The sequence below is a fragment of the Ceratotherium simum genome, chromosome 32, assembly GCF_057802395.1.
Source record: "Ceratotherium simum simum isolate JZ-2026a chromosome 32, ASM5780239v1, whole genome shotgun sequence".
Taxonomy (NCBI): Eukaryota; Metazoa; Chordata; class Mammalia; order Perissodactyla; family Rhinocerotidae; genus Ceratotherium; species Ceratotherium simum.
In genome coordinates this window covers 11,056,336-11,073,549 of record NC_141931.1, presented here as the reverse complement: position 1 = coordinate 11,073,549, position 17,214 = coordinate 11,056,336, and the positions used below count along the sequence as shown (strand labels likewise).

At 43.6% G+C, this 17,214-nt stretch overlaps 1 protein-coding gene across 14 annotated transcripts in view; it reads left to right on the top strand.

Moving 5' to 3' along the window:
- The window catches only part of KIAA1217 (KIAA1217 ortholog), a 293,162-nt gene that overhangs the window by 222,536 nt on the left and 53,412 nt on the right, over positions 1–17,214 (top strand). For all 14 annotated transcript variants that reach the window (XM_087420742.1, XM_087420738.1, XM_087420739.1 and 11 more), the window contains one exon: positions 4,154–4,986. In XM_087420742.1, the coding sequence (XP_087276868.1) occupies positions 4,154–4,986 (833 nt within the window). The remainder of the gene's footprint in view (positions 1–4,153; positions 4,987–17,214) is intronic.

Sequence of the window (17,214 nt, the reverse complement as noted above, 5' to 3'; positions counted from 1 at the left end):
ATTCTAGTGGTAGGTTTAAAACATTTTCCCACTGTATAATGGGAACATCGTGTCAGTCTCTCCTTGGGTGCTATGTAGAGCCGAAGATGAAACTATCAGGGTTCTTTTTAAAGCCCAGTCTTGGAAAGTCAGTCATAGCTTGGCAAACCAATGTAAGAATTCTGCCAAAGGCTTCCAACCTCTAAGTCACCAGTATTGATGGAGACACTCAACCTTAGCTTACCTGTTCTGTCGTAGCTGAAGCCTGTATTTCCCTCCACTGTGGATAACTCAGGAGGACAGTGATTCTTTCAGGGACCCTGTGGAATGATGGCAAGATTATTTTGAAGTGGACAAGGCAGGGCTGATATACAGCATTACCATCAGGTATATGATGCTGATTGCTTGCGGCTGGACTCCATCCTTGTTGGCTGAGGCCCCATTCTGGTTGTTTGGTACCCATGTGATACTGGCTACTGGATGTTAAATATTTTGATTGTCACTTCCATTCCCCATATAAATGCACAGCATATCAGAATTATTGTTAATTGTTACATTTCTTTCTGAAATCTTTTATACAGGACATCGAGAAAGTCTAATGAGATTTTTTTCTGAGTTTTTTTTGTGAGTTTCATTTTAAAAGTTAGTTGTATAATGTACCTCCTAACCATTTGTTTTCGTATCACCAAATGTATTTTTAAAATACTTACACAGGCACCTCTGTTGTTTTAAAAGAAATTTACTCAACTTTCCATTAGTTAAAAATAATTTTACATTTTCCTTTCATTAATATTCTTTATCCTTATAGACAGTTCTGTACTCCTCGGAATGTTGACGTCTCTTTTTATTCTCTTGCCAGAAAAAGGGAGAAGTTCAATGTGTGTTAATTGGAGTCAGGATCTCCCAAATCAAGATGTAATCTGAAGCCAAACAAGGAGGGAAACGAACAGGGAGTTGTGACTAACCCCATTGGGATTATTGTTCATCCTAAGAGGTTTCTAGACCTTTGAAAGCCTTTTTTTTTTTTTTTTGGAATTAATAACAATAATGACGATAGTACCTACCATTTGTTGCACCAGATTGCCCTTGAGCACCACGGTATGCTTTATACACAGTGGCATGTTTGAATCGATATGATGAGTTTATCTTGGCGTTTGTTTGGGTTGATTACTGCGTGGTGCGGTCTGATTGTGAGGGGCATTTGGCCCATCATGCGCTGCTGGATGAGCAGGTGCCTCTCTTATTTTATGACCTGGGAAGCTCTGCCTTGCTTACCACTGAGCCAGATCTTTCTTTTCATTGAGCCCTGCCTTGTAGAAGACAGGATGGGAGAGGTATATTTATAGAGGATCTGCTTTGATCTGCTGCAAAGCTTCTGAAACGTGGTTGCTCCAGCCATTCTAGAGTGAGAATTGGGTATATGATCACACAGTGACCTTGGGAATGCCCTTCTGGTCTAAGGCCTTGGGCACCTGAGTCATGAGGGTGTCAAGTGAGTGGGCGGAGAGAGGATCGCCCGTGGGCTGGAGCGTCAGGGCTGGGCCATGTGGAGCAGCCTTGAGCTCAGCCTCAGTTTGCATCCACAAGGGCTAGGAAGTGGGGAGAGTCCCAGGGGTGAGGACAGCTTGAGGTTATCCCAAGTTCAGTTTATCGAGAGGGAATAGACTAGCCTATTGTGGTGTGAATGCATGTGTGTTGGGGAAGTCGGGGCAGTGGAGATAAATGTAATTGTGAGTGAGGAGCCTGCATACTCTGGGGTCTCCAGAAACAGTCAGCCCCCTAAGGGGGCTGAGGAGCCAATTTAATGATGCTCAGGTAATGTATCCTCAAAGGGCTCCTTTTGGTTGCTACATATTTATACCGTACTTGCATTTTTTATTGGTCGTTTCCATTATGAAATCCATCATAATATGTAAAACTCCTGGGTCAGGGGTTCTGCACTGCTAGATGGTTCCAGAGACAAGACAAGGAAGCCGTGGGAGTCCCGCCAGTTCTTCCCCTGATTCTCATCTAAGAAATATTCCCTCTCAAGGGCATATTTATAGTATGGGGGCTTATTTATAGTATCCTAGAATAATGCCTGGTTCTTAGCAAGTGCTTTGTAAATATTGTTTACTAAATGAGTGAATTTATAAGACGAGGAATCAGTACGTATTCAGGGTATTGGCCCCTCTTTATTTTCAGCCTTCTCCTGTTGCCTCTGCTTTTTCTTCCCTCTTCCCCCATCACCCACTCTGGGTCTCCTGGCTGCTCGTCTTGGTTCTTGTCCATTTGAGCCCACCTCCTGTCTCTGCATGCCCCTACCTCACCCACCCCCCAACCATTTATGCCCCCCATGCCTATCTCATCTCCCAGACGTCTGGATGGGAATGTGGGCTCCTGTGACAACACAAATAGAACTTGAAGAGTGGGCTTGGGAGGTGCCTACGCTGTCCATCCCCTCCCTCGTGGCCATGTGGAGAATCTCAGTGAACATTACCCTCTTGGGCTTTGACCAAAACAAAAAGTATCAAATATTCATATCCTGAATTAATTTGTATTTTTTATTCTGCCTCTTGCTACACACAGTAGTGTAATTGCAAATTAGTTCTCCATTAACTTGATTCTTTTTTTTATTGAGATATAATTGACATATTACATTGTATTCATTTCAGATGTACAACACAGTGTTTCGATATATATTGTGAAATGATCACCACAATAAGTCTAGTTAACATCTGTCACCGTACATAGTTATGAATTTTTTTCTTGTGATGAGAACTTTTAAAATCTAGTCTGTAGCAACTTTCAAATATGCAATACAGTATTACTAGCTATAGTCACCATGCTGTACATTATATCCTTAGAACTTATTTATTTTATAACTGCAAGTTTATATCTTTTGACCCCCTTCACCATTTCACCCACCCCCCACCTCCTGCCTCAGGCAACCACCAATCTGTTCTCCGTATCTATGGTTGTTGAGTCATTGGTCCTTTAGTCATTGTTTCTTCTAAAGGAGAGCTAACGGAAGATGCTGTGGAAGTCCCCACTCTCCTGAACTGGATGGTAATGACACACCCGGAAGTCACTGCTGCCTGGGCAGGAAGTACCAGGCTTACATGGCCTCCTCCAGCATGTGCCTTACCATCACATGGCAGCCCCAGGGTGTACTGTTAGGACACTTTCTCCCCACCATGCCTGGGAGTCCCTTCCTTCTTCTCTCCCTTGCCCTCCCCACTATGAGTTTTGCCTCTCCTGGACCATTATTTCTCCCCCACCTCTTGGAGCTGATTTCTCCTAGACTCAAGTAAAGAACTGGTGAATCAATAAGCCTTTCCTCCATTTTTCTCCACCTGTCTCATTTCCCTCTCTGGCCATGTCCCTAGATGGCATCAGCTTGGAAAGATTGGAAAGATGCTTACTGACTATTTTCTAGAGCCAATACTAGAAAATGTGACCCGGACAAGATTTACAATACATAATTTTAGCACTTTTGATACATCAGATCCGCATTATTTAGTGTCTCTAAGAAGCTACGACCTCAAAATTTAAACCACTGCACTCTTTTTTCCTCAAACCCCACAATGTTGAGGTCTATATCAGGTATATTCATTTCCTGTGGTTGCTGTAACAACTTACCACAAACTTAGTGGCTTAAAACACCACAAATTTATGATCTTACAGTTGTGGAGATCAGAAGTCCAGAATGGGTTTCACAGGCCAGTATCAAGGTGTTGGCAGCACCACACTCCCAGTGGAGGCTCTAGGGGAGGACCCATTGCCTTGCCTTTTCCAGCTTCTGGAGACTGTCTGCATTCTTGGCTCATGGCCCCCTCCTCCATCTTCAAAGTCAGCAGTGTAGCGTCTTCCGGGCTCTCTCTCTGACCTTCTTCTGTCAATCACAGTCAGTCTTCCCTGACTCTGACCTTCCTGCCTCCTCCTTTCACATATAAGGACCCTTGTGATTGCGTTGGGCCCGATCCAGGATAATCTTGCCTTAAAAGGGGACATCTGCAAAGGCCCTTTTGCCATATAAGGGAACATAGTTACAGGTTCCAGGGATTAGGGTGCAGACATCTTATAGGGGCCATTATTCAGCCTCCCACATCAGGGAAGCCACACTGTCTCATTGAGACTTCTCTAAAAACATGAATATCAAAGTAGATTTTCTAATTACTTGTTTTATTTTCAGATGCAGAGAGAAATTGTTTATGCAAGAGGAGATGGCCCTGGTGCCTCTCGACCTGGATCCACAGCTCATCCACCCCATGCCATTCCGAATTCTCCACCGTCCACTCCTGTGCCCCATTCCATGCCTCCCTCCCCGTCCAGAATTCCGTATGGGGGCACCCGCCCAATGGTTGTTCCTGGCAATGCCACCATCCCCAGGGACAGACTCGCCAGCCTGCCCGTCTCCAGATCCATCTCACCCAGCCCAAGCGCCATTTTGGAAAGAAGAGATGTAAAGCCGGATGAAGACATGAGTGGCAAGAACATTGCGATGTACCGAAATGAGGGCTTCTACCCTGATCCTTACCTTTATCATGAAGGGCGGATGAGCATCGCCTCTTCCCACGGCGGACACCCCCTGGATGTCCCTGATCACATCATCGCATATCACCGCACAGCAATTCGGTCAGCGAGTGCTTACTGCACCCCTACATTGCAAGCGGAAATGCAAATGGAGCAGTCACTGTACAGACAGAAATCAAGGAAATATCCAGACAGCCACTTGCCTACTCTGGGCGCCAAAACGCCCCCCGCCTCACCTCACCGAGTCAGTGACCTGAGAATGGTAGACATGCACGCGCACCATAACGCGCACGGGCCCCCTCTCCCCATGCAGCCAGACCGGGTCTCGCCGAGCCGCCAGGCCTTCAAAAAGGAGCCAGGCACCTTGGTGTATCTTGAAAAGCCACGGATCACTCCAGGATTATCCGGCATTGTGGACCTCGGCCCTCCTCTAGTTGAGAAGCAAGTGTTTGCTTATAGCACCGCTACAATCCCCAAAGACAGAGAGACCAGGTAAGGTGGTGAGGGCGGCTGGGGGTGGTCTGTGCCCGTGTGTGGTTGAGGGCTGCTCTTCCCAGTTCAGACAAAGAGAAGAGACGTCAGCTGAGCACCGGCCTTGTGCAGTGTGCCTTGGGGGTGCTGCCGAGGGCACAGAATAGGATCAACGGTCATCACTGTCTGCAAAGAGTTTCTAAATCAGTGGTGGTCAGGTGAGGCAGGCCAATATCCATGCTAACAGAGGGCAGACACACCAACAAGAGGGGTCAGTGGGGGCCTCTGGAGCATGGGTCTAACAGTGTCATCGTTAGTATAAATCTGAATAATTTGGAAGAAAATTGTGATTAGCAGAAACCATTCAGACGAATAGATCAAGAGATTATAATAATTGATCTGCCATTGAACATAAGGAGTGAGTGGGGCCGGCCCGGTGGAGTAGTGGTTAAGCGTGCACACTCCACTTCAGCAGCCTGGGGTTCGCAGGTTCAGACCCCGGGCGTGCACCAATGCACCGTTTGTCAAGCCATGCTGTGGCAGCGTCCTGTATAAAGTAGAGGAAGATGGGCACAGATGTTAGCCCAGGGCCAATCTTCCTCAGCAAAACAAGAGGAGGATTGGCATCAGATGTTAGCTCAGGGCTGATCTGCCTCACAAAAAAAAACAAAAAATTAAAAAAAAGAAGAAAATAAGGAGTGAGTAGTTCAAGTTTTATCTGTTTGAAATGGCAATTTGTGTTTTTCCCTGTGGAGTGCAATTGTGTTTTCTCATCTGGTTTTGGGAAATGGAAAGAATGTGTCGCTGTCTGTCATCCAGGGTGATAAAACATGAATTTGCACAAAAATAGGATGGTTTAGATTTAACACTTATTCAGGAGTGATACTGAGATCAGCAAAAATTTTCTAGTGAATGAGACACTCTGTATATTTAAATTTCTTTTCAAAAATACATGTTGTTATAATTTACCAGCCCAGAACCTTCCTACTACATCTTAAAAACTCTCCAAAGTTCCTATAGTAATAGAGAAGCTAATTTTGATAGAGGGGATTTCTCTCCCCAGAATTGGTTGAAGAAAGTCAACAGAATAATTATAACCATAAAAATCTAGTCAAAGAAATTGAGTCCAAAAGAGGTTAAGCATTTTACATGTTTCATGTATGAATTCAGAATGGGTGTGAAAAATAAGATCCAGATATTCAGTTACTCAGCACCTTATTAGAACCACTATTCCCTGCTCCTCCCCAAAAATGGTGATACCACTTACTATTATATAACTTTATTTAAAAAAGACCAAAATTGTGACTGGAATGTGAATTGTCTTATCTTCCTTTTTTTCACACAAATCAGAAAGCCCTCTTTTCATAAGCAGAATTTTATCATGAAAGGGCCGTCTCTCCTTATCTGTTCAGTCACAGCAAAAAAGCTTCCAGGAGGATGGAGAGAGAATGAACGTGGAAGTTTGGAGATCATTAATGCAACAACAAATTCTAACCCTCTCACACAGCTAAAAAAACAGCAATGGTGACCGGCTTGATTATGTAGGACTAAGAAATGGATTGGAAAGTGGTATTCATTCTCTTTTTTCCTAAGGCCTTAGAAGGTAAATTCTCAGAATCAAAGAAAGGGACGCTTCTTGTGACCACAGACAGCTGAGGGGTGTGGGATGAAAATTGAGGCTCGTTGGAACAGACGAGTGTCACAGCTAGAGGGAAATCTACCAAGACATGCCTTAGGCTCAGAAGCTTGTGTCCTGTGCTTGGAAGAAAGGGTAACACGTCTGCTGTGGTGGGCTGTGAGGGGTTGGTCGAACAATGTGTGTCACCAAGAGGATGGGACTAGAGTCATAAGAGTTTAGTCCAGGAAACAATAAAAACTATCCATCTCCAGGGTATGGTGTTGACGGCCAGAATCCTTCCTCCCCACTATCCCCACCCAGCCCCATGCTGACCCACCTTGTGGGTAGAAGAGGATTAAGAGCTTGCTTCCACCATGTATCATATTAAGCCATTTCCACTCTGCTGGGTTCTACGCACATTTTGGCCAATGATGGTGTCTGACTTCCTCCCCAGCACCTAGCTCAGGGTCATGCATGCAGTTACCACACGTATATAACTTAATGAACATCATTGAATCCCAGTTTTTCACGGTATTTGGTTATGGGAGCAAATGAGATGAAGGAACCCTCTGCTTATATGTGGAGTCTTCTAGATATCGCTCCCTGATCAAAGTCTTGAAGAATTTTAGCTTTAAGTAGCATCACTATTCTTTTGGGGCTTCCATTTCCTTTTTAAAAAAGATTTGCCAACCTCAGAGATTTCCATTTTACCAAAGCTCAGAAAATTCTATCGATTTCTGTTCCACATGTTAGGAACCCTTTTTAGGAAATCCAAATTATCTTATTTCTAGAATAACAAGTATTAGAAAAATTGACTAAAAAGGTTCATGTTCACCTAAAATATACTGTCATTATCACTACAATATTCTGACATGTGATTGTAATTATAAATATAATTTTACGTTTTCACATATTTTCATTCCACAAAATGTGAAAAAGCAGAGGAAAAATTTTCTCTCTCACATCTTGGCTAGATGATTCCTCACCTGTTAATCAACTTATCTCCAGAGGGTGGAATTGGAGTGCTGTGTATATGGGCTGACTCGATTCCCTTCTTCTATAGCCCTACACACACACACACACCTCTCTACATTTAGAATGGCTGTTACTGAAAGACCTAAACATCCCCACTAACTCAACCCAGGCACATGGCAAAAGTGTATGTAGAATGATTCTCTAGTAAAAAGAACATGAGTCTGGAAATTTGGCTGTCAGCACTCCCACCCATCAACCCATGGTTATCTAGACAGATAAGAATGTGGGACAAAGGAAGAAGTGCCATACTTCCTTGTCTTCAAGGATAATTCTGAACTCTTTTGGAGAGCTTGATGACTAGGCTGAAATGTAATACTGCTGGGTAAGACTATAAAAAGAAGAAGAACATTGATGGTAGCTATCGTCTATTGAGAGCCTTTTATGGGCCAAACACTGTGTAAAGTAGTTTCATACATTGTGTGATATAATCATCATGATGACCCAGTGAGATACATTCTATCGTCGTTGCTGTTGTACAGATGCAGAAACTGAGCTCAGAGAGGTTAAGTAACTTGCTGAAGGTCACAAAGCCAGTAAATGGCATAGAATGTCCAGATCCATTAAAGAATCTATACTTTTTACCACTGTGCAATATTCTGTCTGATGAGTGAGAACTATGAGCCGCACCTTCACCCAGCAGGGAAGTAGATTCAGGAGTGAATTCGGAGCATTTCAACCAGACTTCTTCAAAAATTGTTTCAGGACTAGATGCTAAGTAACTGCTCCTAAAGCATGTTTACAATCATAAACATGGTATAATTTGCATAATTATGCTGCTAAATATATACATGCCATTTAAAATATAACTGCCCTAGCTAGTATATTAGCACAATTATGCAGAAATAGGGAAAGAAAGAAGAGAACATTCTTGGTAGATTTTATTTTCAAAAAAATGAATGATTACTATGTCAGAGAAAAATTTTAAAAATAAGAATACCGGAAACAATTATTGAGGCACAAAATTATAGTACATTGTCTCAGCTATACTGTGATGTTATTTTAGAAATATTTAATCTGCATAAGTATTTTTAAAGAGTCTCCAACCCCTAAAAGTTTAACTTCATAAGTACAGGGTCCTATGAAGTGCCAAACCAATTTCTGTGGCAATTTCATAATATTAAAAAGCAAATAAATCTGAGAGTGCTTTTTATATGAAACTCTCAAGTGGAATTTTACATCTAAGACGTGAAGCTACAAAAACACAGGAGGGAGACTGAGCAATCTGTAGCGATCCTTTCTTTTGGGCACTGCCGGATTCATATGCTGTTCGGAAGAGCACTTCTATGAAATAGTCCAAATAATTGCAGGATGTTTGAAATCAGAGAGAAAAATTCTTTCTTTCCCATCTGTACTTAGAAAACTTCCAGCGGTAGCTTTTTTTTTTTTGAGAGAAAGTGATTTTATAACAGCTCTATTGACTTGAAAATGTAGAGTTAAAGATGAGGTAATTGCATCTTGATTCTTGTATTTAGTCATGTGCCTTGATCTAAAGAATTTGGCCTCTCTTTTCGTATAAAGATACTTCCACAAAGCATGTAGTGATGACCAATTGTTTATAGAAGACCTGGAAAAAATGATGTATATGGTAGAACATATATGATGGTAGGGGTCTCCTCTCAAGATGGCCATGGACTTGGGGTAGAAGAGCAGATTACTACTACTTTGATTTTCAGGATAGCCATTGTCATGTCTGAGCTTCTAGAAAGAAAAAGATCTTGAGTGACGAGGTGGCTTTACCCAGATGACTTCCCTTCAGCTGGGACTCCAAGAAGAGAGTTGATCCATGTGACTGTGAGGGACTGCCAAGGGAGACGGTGTGTGACAGATGACTTAGTGCGTGAGGCTCTGTCTTCCTTAGGTTATAAAATGACTTCATTAAACAGCATCATTATTTCTATGCATGGCACATAAAACAGCCCTTATTAATTGTAAAATTCTAGGACATTTATGTTATGCTATTTTCTATTCATAATTTGGATCATATAATGTAAAATATCTCTATCAATATAACATTCAAAATTCAAGGGTGCTCATTGCAAAGTGACTAGTAGCTCTCCTTCCAAATATATAACAGATTCTTCCTAATGTAATATTTTTCAACACATGGTAAATTTGAACTGAGATCATATTTTTGCACTATTCTGCACCTACAGTAGCTAAATTCAACACACTAGTCGAGAATCCACTGGGGAGCAAATTCTTGCCCTGTCTGGGCATATATATCTGGAGAAGGAGAAGCCACATGAGATCCCGCTGTGATTTCTAGGGCATCGCAGACTTAGAGGAAGAATCCCTTGCCTTGGGCCAAGTAGAAAGAATGAGAAAGAAAACTTCTGTGTACAGGAGGAAGCCTGCTTGCTAACTGGTAGCTTGTGTCTGTTCTTAATCATTTTACATCACTTTCTCGTTTTATGAGGATTAAGTGTTATTGTGTTGGTAGCTTTCAGGAGTGGAATACATCCTGGGTTTAACAGCTGATTGAGAGAAAGTAGAAATTCAGATTTATGTTATTTAAGAATGTTCACAGTGACTGGCAGACCTTTGAAGATTTTCTAAACTATGCTTTATCCTGCTAGAGAGGTGAGTCTGAATGATTAAAAATAGAAGGATTAATTTTTTCCTTTTCCTGCATGTATAGTCAAAAGTGAGCCCCATCAGAGATCCCCTAAGTAGTTAGACTTGGTATCTTTCTAGAGCAAGGTTCCTTAACTTCTTCACTCTTGATATTTTGGGCCCAGTAATTTATTGGGCCCAACCAAAAATGTCTCCAGACGTTGTCAATGCCCCCCCGGGGGCAAATGCCTCTGGTTGAGAGCACTGTTCTAAAAGAAATTTGGGCTTTTTCTACTTAATGAAGTAAAGAAATGAAAGAATGCCCCACACTCAAGGAATGTAAATTGTGACATTCATAAAACATGGATCTTGACAATTATTGCCTCAGTTCTGCCTTTGACCTCTTGATAAAGCAACTTCATTATTGTTAGAACTTGCTGTTATTACCTTTGGTCCAGTCAACCTGCGATCAACCGTTTATTGAGAGGCAGTAACGTGCGGTGTCGTGAACGTGGACTCCAGAGCCAGACTGCCTGGGTTCAAATCCCAAGTCTAACACTTGCTAGCAGTTGGGGCTTTTGACAAATGACTGAATCTTGCTCTGCCTCAGTTTGCTCATCTGTAAAATAGGGACAATGATAACACCTACCTCATAGGGTGGAACAATTCATTGCATTCAGTGCCTTGTGCCAGGCCTGGCATGTAGGAAGTACTCAAGAGTTCCTACTTCAAACAAAGCACTCTACAAAATGCCACTAAACAGAGAGATTAATACATAGAGATGGTGAGGACAAAGGACTGTGCCTGCAGAAGCAGGGAGACAAATCGTTGACTATAATACCAGGAAGAACGTAAAGCAGGTGGGGGTGTGGGAGAGAATAAAAACTAAGTGTGAACAGAGAATGGAATTACTGGGCTTAAAGACCCAAATTAGGTTGTGGGGAATGTCAAAGCCACTTTTCAGTCCGTTTCAGGAGAGCAGTCAGGGTTGCATCTCTAGTTGGGTCCAGGAGCAAAAAGACAAGCCAGGATTGGGGCATCCATTTAAAATTGCACCTGAGCTATGTGATTGAGGAGCAAGACACCTAACCAGGTAGAGTAGAAGTTCCTAAGTTATTTGTTTTGATGCCTAATAATGCCTGACTGGTTTGGCTCTTGTCTGAATTGCTTTTCCATGTAGCTCTAATCATGGATCGATAAATGTTTATTGAGTTCCTCGTATGTGCTTAGCTGTGGGCTGGATGCTTTGCAGGATACAAAGAAACTTAGATGTGGTCCCCACGCACAAGGAATATAAAGTGGGAAGACACTCATAAAACATTAGAAGCATAATATTAACATATAAGCTACGCAACGGTTGAGTACAGGAAGCGTCTGAGCTACGAATGCCTACTAAATATCTCTTCTGCAGGAACAACCACAACAATAGGATTTCATTCGTGGGTGATGCCCAGGGATGCTCTTCTTGTCTACCTGAGAGTGACAGCGTCTCCTAGTGAAGCAGAGAGAAGGGAGGAGGCCATGCCAAGTCACCAAGGGGGAACGTGCCCCTCCCTGAGGCTGGAGCTCCAGGGGGAGATGTGTTCCCGACATCTCTAAGTCCAGCTGGAAAGTCAGAGCACGTTTTCCTTGAAAACAATGAGAAACAATGATAGGGCTAATAATACATTGTGGTAAAGAGGCTTCTGTGGGCCAGCTGGAAATCCAACCACTATTTATTCCAAGTTCTAAACAATGAAAGTACAAGTAAACTTTTTAATTACAAGCCTTTCATAATTTAGGGACTGCTTGTACATAATTAATTCCAAAGAAGTCATCCAGACAGTAATTGCTACGAATTCAGAAAAGGGAGCACTTTCCCAAACTTATACTGGTCTGAGAGCTTTCATGAGAATGTCAAAATGGAATGGAATTTAAGGGATATACATAAGGGAATGAAAAGATATCATATGGAAAGACAGAAAAATCTGCTATAAAAATGACATCTGGATATGATGTTTTGTCAATCTTTGAAGTCAAATAAATGCCAATAAATTGAATTATTACTTTATTCACGAGAACATAACATCATGGTTAAGTGATATTTGCTAGTCATTCCTTAGGCTGCTGAGTTCAGGCAAGAGCTGACTGATAAATGAGATACTTCACCAACTGACAAGTTTATGAAGATAGCCTTACTCTTACACAAGGGATATTCTATCAAAAATACCAGTGGAATGACTGTCACAAGGTCTGTGTTGCTTTAAACAAACCAATTTCTCAAAAGGGAAAGCCAGCATCTGTTGCTAATTAGATGAAATTAAAATACACCCCTGTATCTCCTTTGAATATTCACGAGGTGCTGTCAATCATATGCCTTAGGTCTGAAACTAAGCCAGAGTAACCTAAATACTGTGAGATTCAGATAATCCTTTCTTGACAGCTAGAACCTCCTTCATTAAAGAGAAGAGGAATAAATGCTTAGGTACAGGTTTAGCCTCTCTGAAAGAGGGCAAGATCAGCACAGTGCTGAATCAGTGTGGCTGCCACTCAGGCTGAAGATGGGGCTCATCTAAGTGGCCCAATGGTCCAGCAGCTGGATACTCCTGGGCTCTCATGATGTCCAGGCCACATTTTAGGCTCTTTTGTGATTAGTTGTCCTTGTGTCTGGTGGAGATCGCAAAGATTACGCTTGTCCTCATTTGAATCTTGGACCTTATTTTTTATAAATGAAGTAATTCAAGTACACAGCCAGGTCTAAGCATGAATTCGAACTTTCAAAAATGGCAGGTCTTAAAAAGTCTGTATTGCCCACTACACTCGTGTAGGGCCAGCTGGTATTACCAGTAAATACCTCCTCTCCCTCGCTATCTATCTTCAGAGCTAAAGGGGTCTTAGAGACCACTCTCTTAATCACTGACGTTCCAGAAGGAGAAACAGACAGGAGACTTTCCAAAGCTCCAATGACAGGAACTTCTCTAGTCAAATGGCATTTTCACTGTCATGCTGTCCCAATATTTTTTTGTCTTTGTAATAAAGGTGGTGCTTCCCCATCTCTTCCAACAAGCACAAGTATCTAAGAAGACAAAAAAGGAAACTCACAAAATAGGCCAAGTATAGGAAGTGTCTTCCTTCTTTTTCCTGAGTCATTACCTTTTGAGCCCACCTGAGATTTTACAAATCAAAAGCAGGTAGGAGTGGGGAGCTCATTTCCACAGCTCCCTTTGGACCACTCACGAGACCATCTCTCCGTAGCCTCTGACTCCATCCAGAGTTGGAAGGTAAATTACAGGGCCCGTGTTCAGGTAGCCAGAACGTGAGTGAGCGGCCATTCCTACTGGTTTGTACCTGTACAAAAAATGAGATGTCACTTACAGAGCATGAATATGAAAAATTACCCTCCGAGAAGAGAAAGAAAATGCAAAGTAGGTGATTTCATAAAGCAGGGTGTGGGCTTGCCCTGGGGAGTGAAAGGTCTCGTCACCGGGAAGTGGAGCGCCTCACCCCAGACGTGAGTCACCATGGGAGGCTGCTCAGAGCCGTGGGGGAGCACTGGAGGAGGAGATCTGCAGGAGACCTGGGTGTGTTCCCTTAGGCCTCGCTAAGTCTCAGTGTCCTTTGCTGTCACAGGGGATGGTAACTACCCCCTCTTAAGGGTTCTATGGATTTTAAATGAAAATGGGTATAAAATCACTTTGTGAACTGGCAAGTTCTCTATAAAGAAGAGTCTTTCTGACATAAAACCATGAAGCCATAGCCCCTTACAGAAAACAGCAGGGCCATTGGGTCTGGCCATTTGGATCTGAGAGATTGTGTGTCCTCATGCCTGACGGAACCGTATTCTGGTCCCAGCCAGAACAACCTGCCCAAAAAGTAGGTTGTGAAATAGAGTAAAAGCTTCCTGGCGCGTTGCCAAGGGCAGCTGCTGCGCTGAGCAGAACGCTGTTGGAACCTTGGAAATCGATGACCGTGCACGTTGGGAGCACAGGCCTGGGTGTACCTGAGCTTTGCCCGACCTGCTGAGCGTGTCATGCTCTTTTTTGCTTCGGTCGAGATCACTGAACCAGAAAAGGAAACTATGGAGCCTAAGTAAGTTCCCTCCAACTAGAAAATTATGTGATTCTAGAATTCTAAGTGGCAGGATTTCAGACGGGGTATTCGTTGGGTGTTGGGCATAAGAGAATGGGCACCTCTGTGCAACAAAGGGTGGGCGCCTGAGGAGGCCGCGTTTCTCTGCGTGCCGAGAGAGTCCGTTCAGGCTTTTACATTCCCTGGCATGAACTCCTCGTGCGCTGGCTTCCTGTGTTTCAACTTGTTAGGACTCTGCTTTTGCTCTTCCTCTGCGTTGTGCACTCTTCCAGCACACGTCCACCGACTGGCTCCTCGCCAACGTCGGGGCTTCACTCAAATGCCATCAGCTCAGCAAGCCCTTTCCTGAGTTGCAACACCTACACACACACACAGACACACACAGACACACACACAGACACAGTGGTATAATTAAATAGAATGTATATGTATATATGTATACATACTTACATGTATATATTTCTCTACTTATTTAGTTTGCTGTACCATTACCCTTACCCCCTAGAAGGTAAATTCCACAAGCCCTTGGTTTTATTCTCTGCTGTAGTCCCAGCACCTGAAACTGTGTCTGGCGCACAGTCGATGCCAGAAAAACCTTGCTGAATGAATGAAGTTGAAGGGGTACAAGGAAGCCTTGCGCATCCGTATGTTTTGCAGGTTATAATATGCTTGCACATGTATTTTCCCTTTGGCTTCCTTTCCCACATCTCTCTAGGATGACAGCCCTGTAGGACAGGGAAGGCAATTGTTATCCTGGTTTGATGGTTGAGGGAACTGAGGCTCAGAGACATCCAGTGATTTTTTGTGTGTGTGTGAGGAAGATCAGCCCTCAGCTAACATCCACGCTAATCCTCTTCTTTTTGCTGAGGAAGACCGGCTCTGAGCTAACATCTATTGCCAATCCTCCTCCTTTTTTCTCCCCCCCCCCCAAAGCCCCAGTAGATAGTTGTATGTCATAGCTGCACATCCTTCTAGTTGCTATATGTGGGACACGGCCTCAGCATGGCCGGAGAAGCAGTGCGTTGGTGCACGCCCGGGATCCGAACCTGGGCCGCCAGTAGCGGATCGCGTGCACTTAACCACTAAGCCATGGGGCCGGCCCATCCAGTGATTTTTGAGTGCAGATTTATCTCCCCTTGGAGGTCCGTTGGTCAACCCCAACTCAGGGTGTCCAAAAATGAAATCCTGTCTTCTGTCTCAAGCATGACAACGTCATTCATCCGTTGCTTAGGCCAAAAGCCTTGGTGTCATCTTGATGGCTGTCTCTCACACTCCTCATTTGGACAATCAGAGGATGCTGTCACATCTGTATCCAAAGCTTCCCCAACTCCAGCCTTTGCTTCTGACCTCACTGCTACCACTCTGGTCAAAGCCACCTCCACTCTCACCTGATCTGCTGCGATGGCCTCCTGCCTGGTCACCCCACCTGCCCCTGCCCACCTTCTGTCTGCTTTCAGCAGAGAAGCCAGAGTCATCCTGTTAAAATACAAGTTCCTCCTCCACGATGGCTCCTGTCACATTCAGACCCCTTGCTACCTTTCTGACATTATCTCCTACTCTCCTCCCCTTGCTCACTCTGCCCTAGACACTCTGGCCTCCCAGCTGCTCCCCCCAGCTGAGCATGTGCCTGCCTTAGGTGTGTGCATCTGCTCCTCCCACAGCCTGGAATGTTCCTTCCCCAGACAATATGCTTGGCTTGCTCCCTCGCTTCCTTTAGGTCTTTATTCAAAAGTCACTTTCTCAGTGAAGTCCTCTCTAGTCCCTGTGTAAAATGTCAAATTCCCTTCCTAGCTCCCTCTAGGCTTTGTTGTTCTCCTTCATGTCATTAGTGTCTGAGATCAATTCATTTTGCTTATTGTCAGCAGAACGTAACCTCCATGTGGGCAAAGGTTTTTATCTGTTTATTCACTTCTGTATCCCCAGTGCCTACGACACTGTGAGTATATATAAGTGCTCAATAAATGCTCAATAAATGCTTGTTGAATTAACGGATGAAAGAATAGTCACCCTGCTTTAAGTGGAGTCAGAGTACAAATCTAAGTTAATTCCTGGTGCAGTGTTTGCTTCCATTAAATTTTATTTAGTCTAATGCTTCTGCCTGTGCCTGGAACTCTCCTTAGAACACTCTGTTCTACTCTCCTTCTCCTTCCCCTTCTCCCTCTGGCTAAATCCTACCATTCTTTCGGCCTCATTCACATGCCTCCTCTTTGGAGGAGTTGCTCTTCCCCAGCTGACTGCTCTGTCTCATCATCTGGGAACACTTGATCACTAAGAGCACATGCACCCTGCAGAATCCAGGCAGCTGCGCCCATCCGAGCTGGGTCATCTGAAGCCTGGGGTCAAGAAGAAAGACCTTGGCATAACTTACCCCCAGTCCTGTCTCATTGCTCACACTCCATAGGGATTCTTGGTTTGAATTGAAGTTGTTGGTAATCAAACGTCCCCTGAGGCATTTAGGGTACCAGCGTTAATTACTAACACGTGAAGAACTATTTATCACAGGGAATACCATCATCTCCACGGCATTCTCTCTGCACATCCCGTAGACTTGCGTTCTCTCAGTGCCATGGTGAATTTATGAAGGAAGATTAGAAATAGCTTTCTTTTTTTCCAGGTCCTTGTAAATGGGGCTCCACTGTTGCACATTTCTTTATGAGTGTCATTAAATGTGTGTATCTTCATGGGTCGCAAGTAAAATAAGAGCATTCCAGACAAACTTTGCTTTGGTCGTTGTCTCTTTCCTGACTTGGGGAAAAACCTGGTTGCCTGAGGAGAGGATTCCATACTCTGCTCTTTGAAGCATCACCAAAAGGAAATGATGTGGGAGGAAATAGAAGGGACACAAAAGGGCCACTTCTCATGTATTCTCTTCTTCAGTCAGTCAGAAAGCAAAGCCAGTCCAGCATAGGAACATCAAGGCCAAGAAAGAGGCCAGAAGCAAGAGGATCCAGTCAGGACGGTGGAGAGAGTGTGTG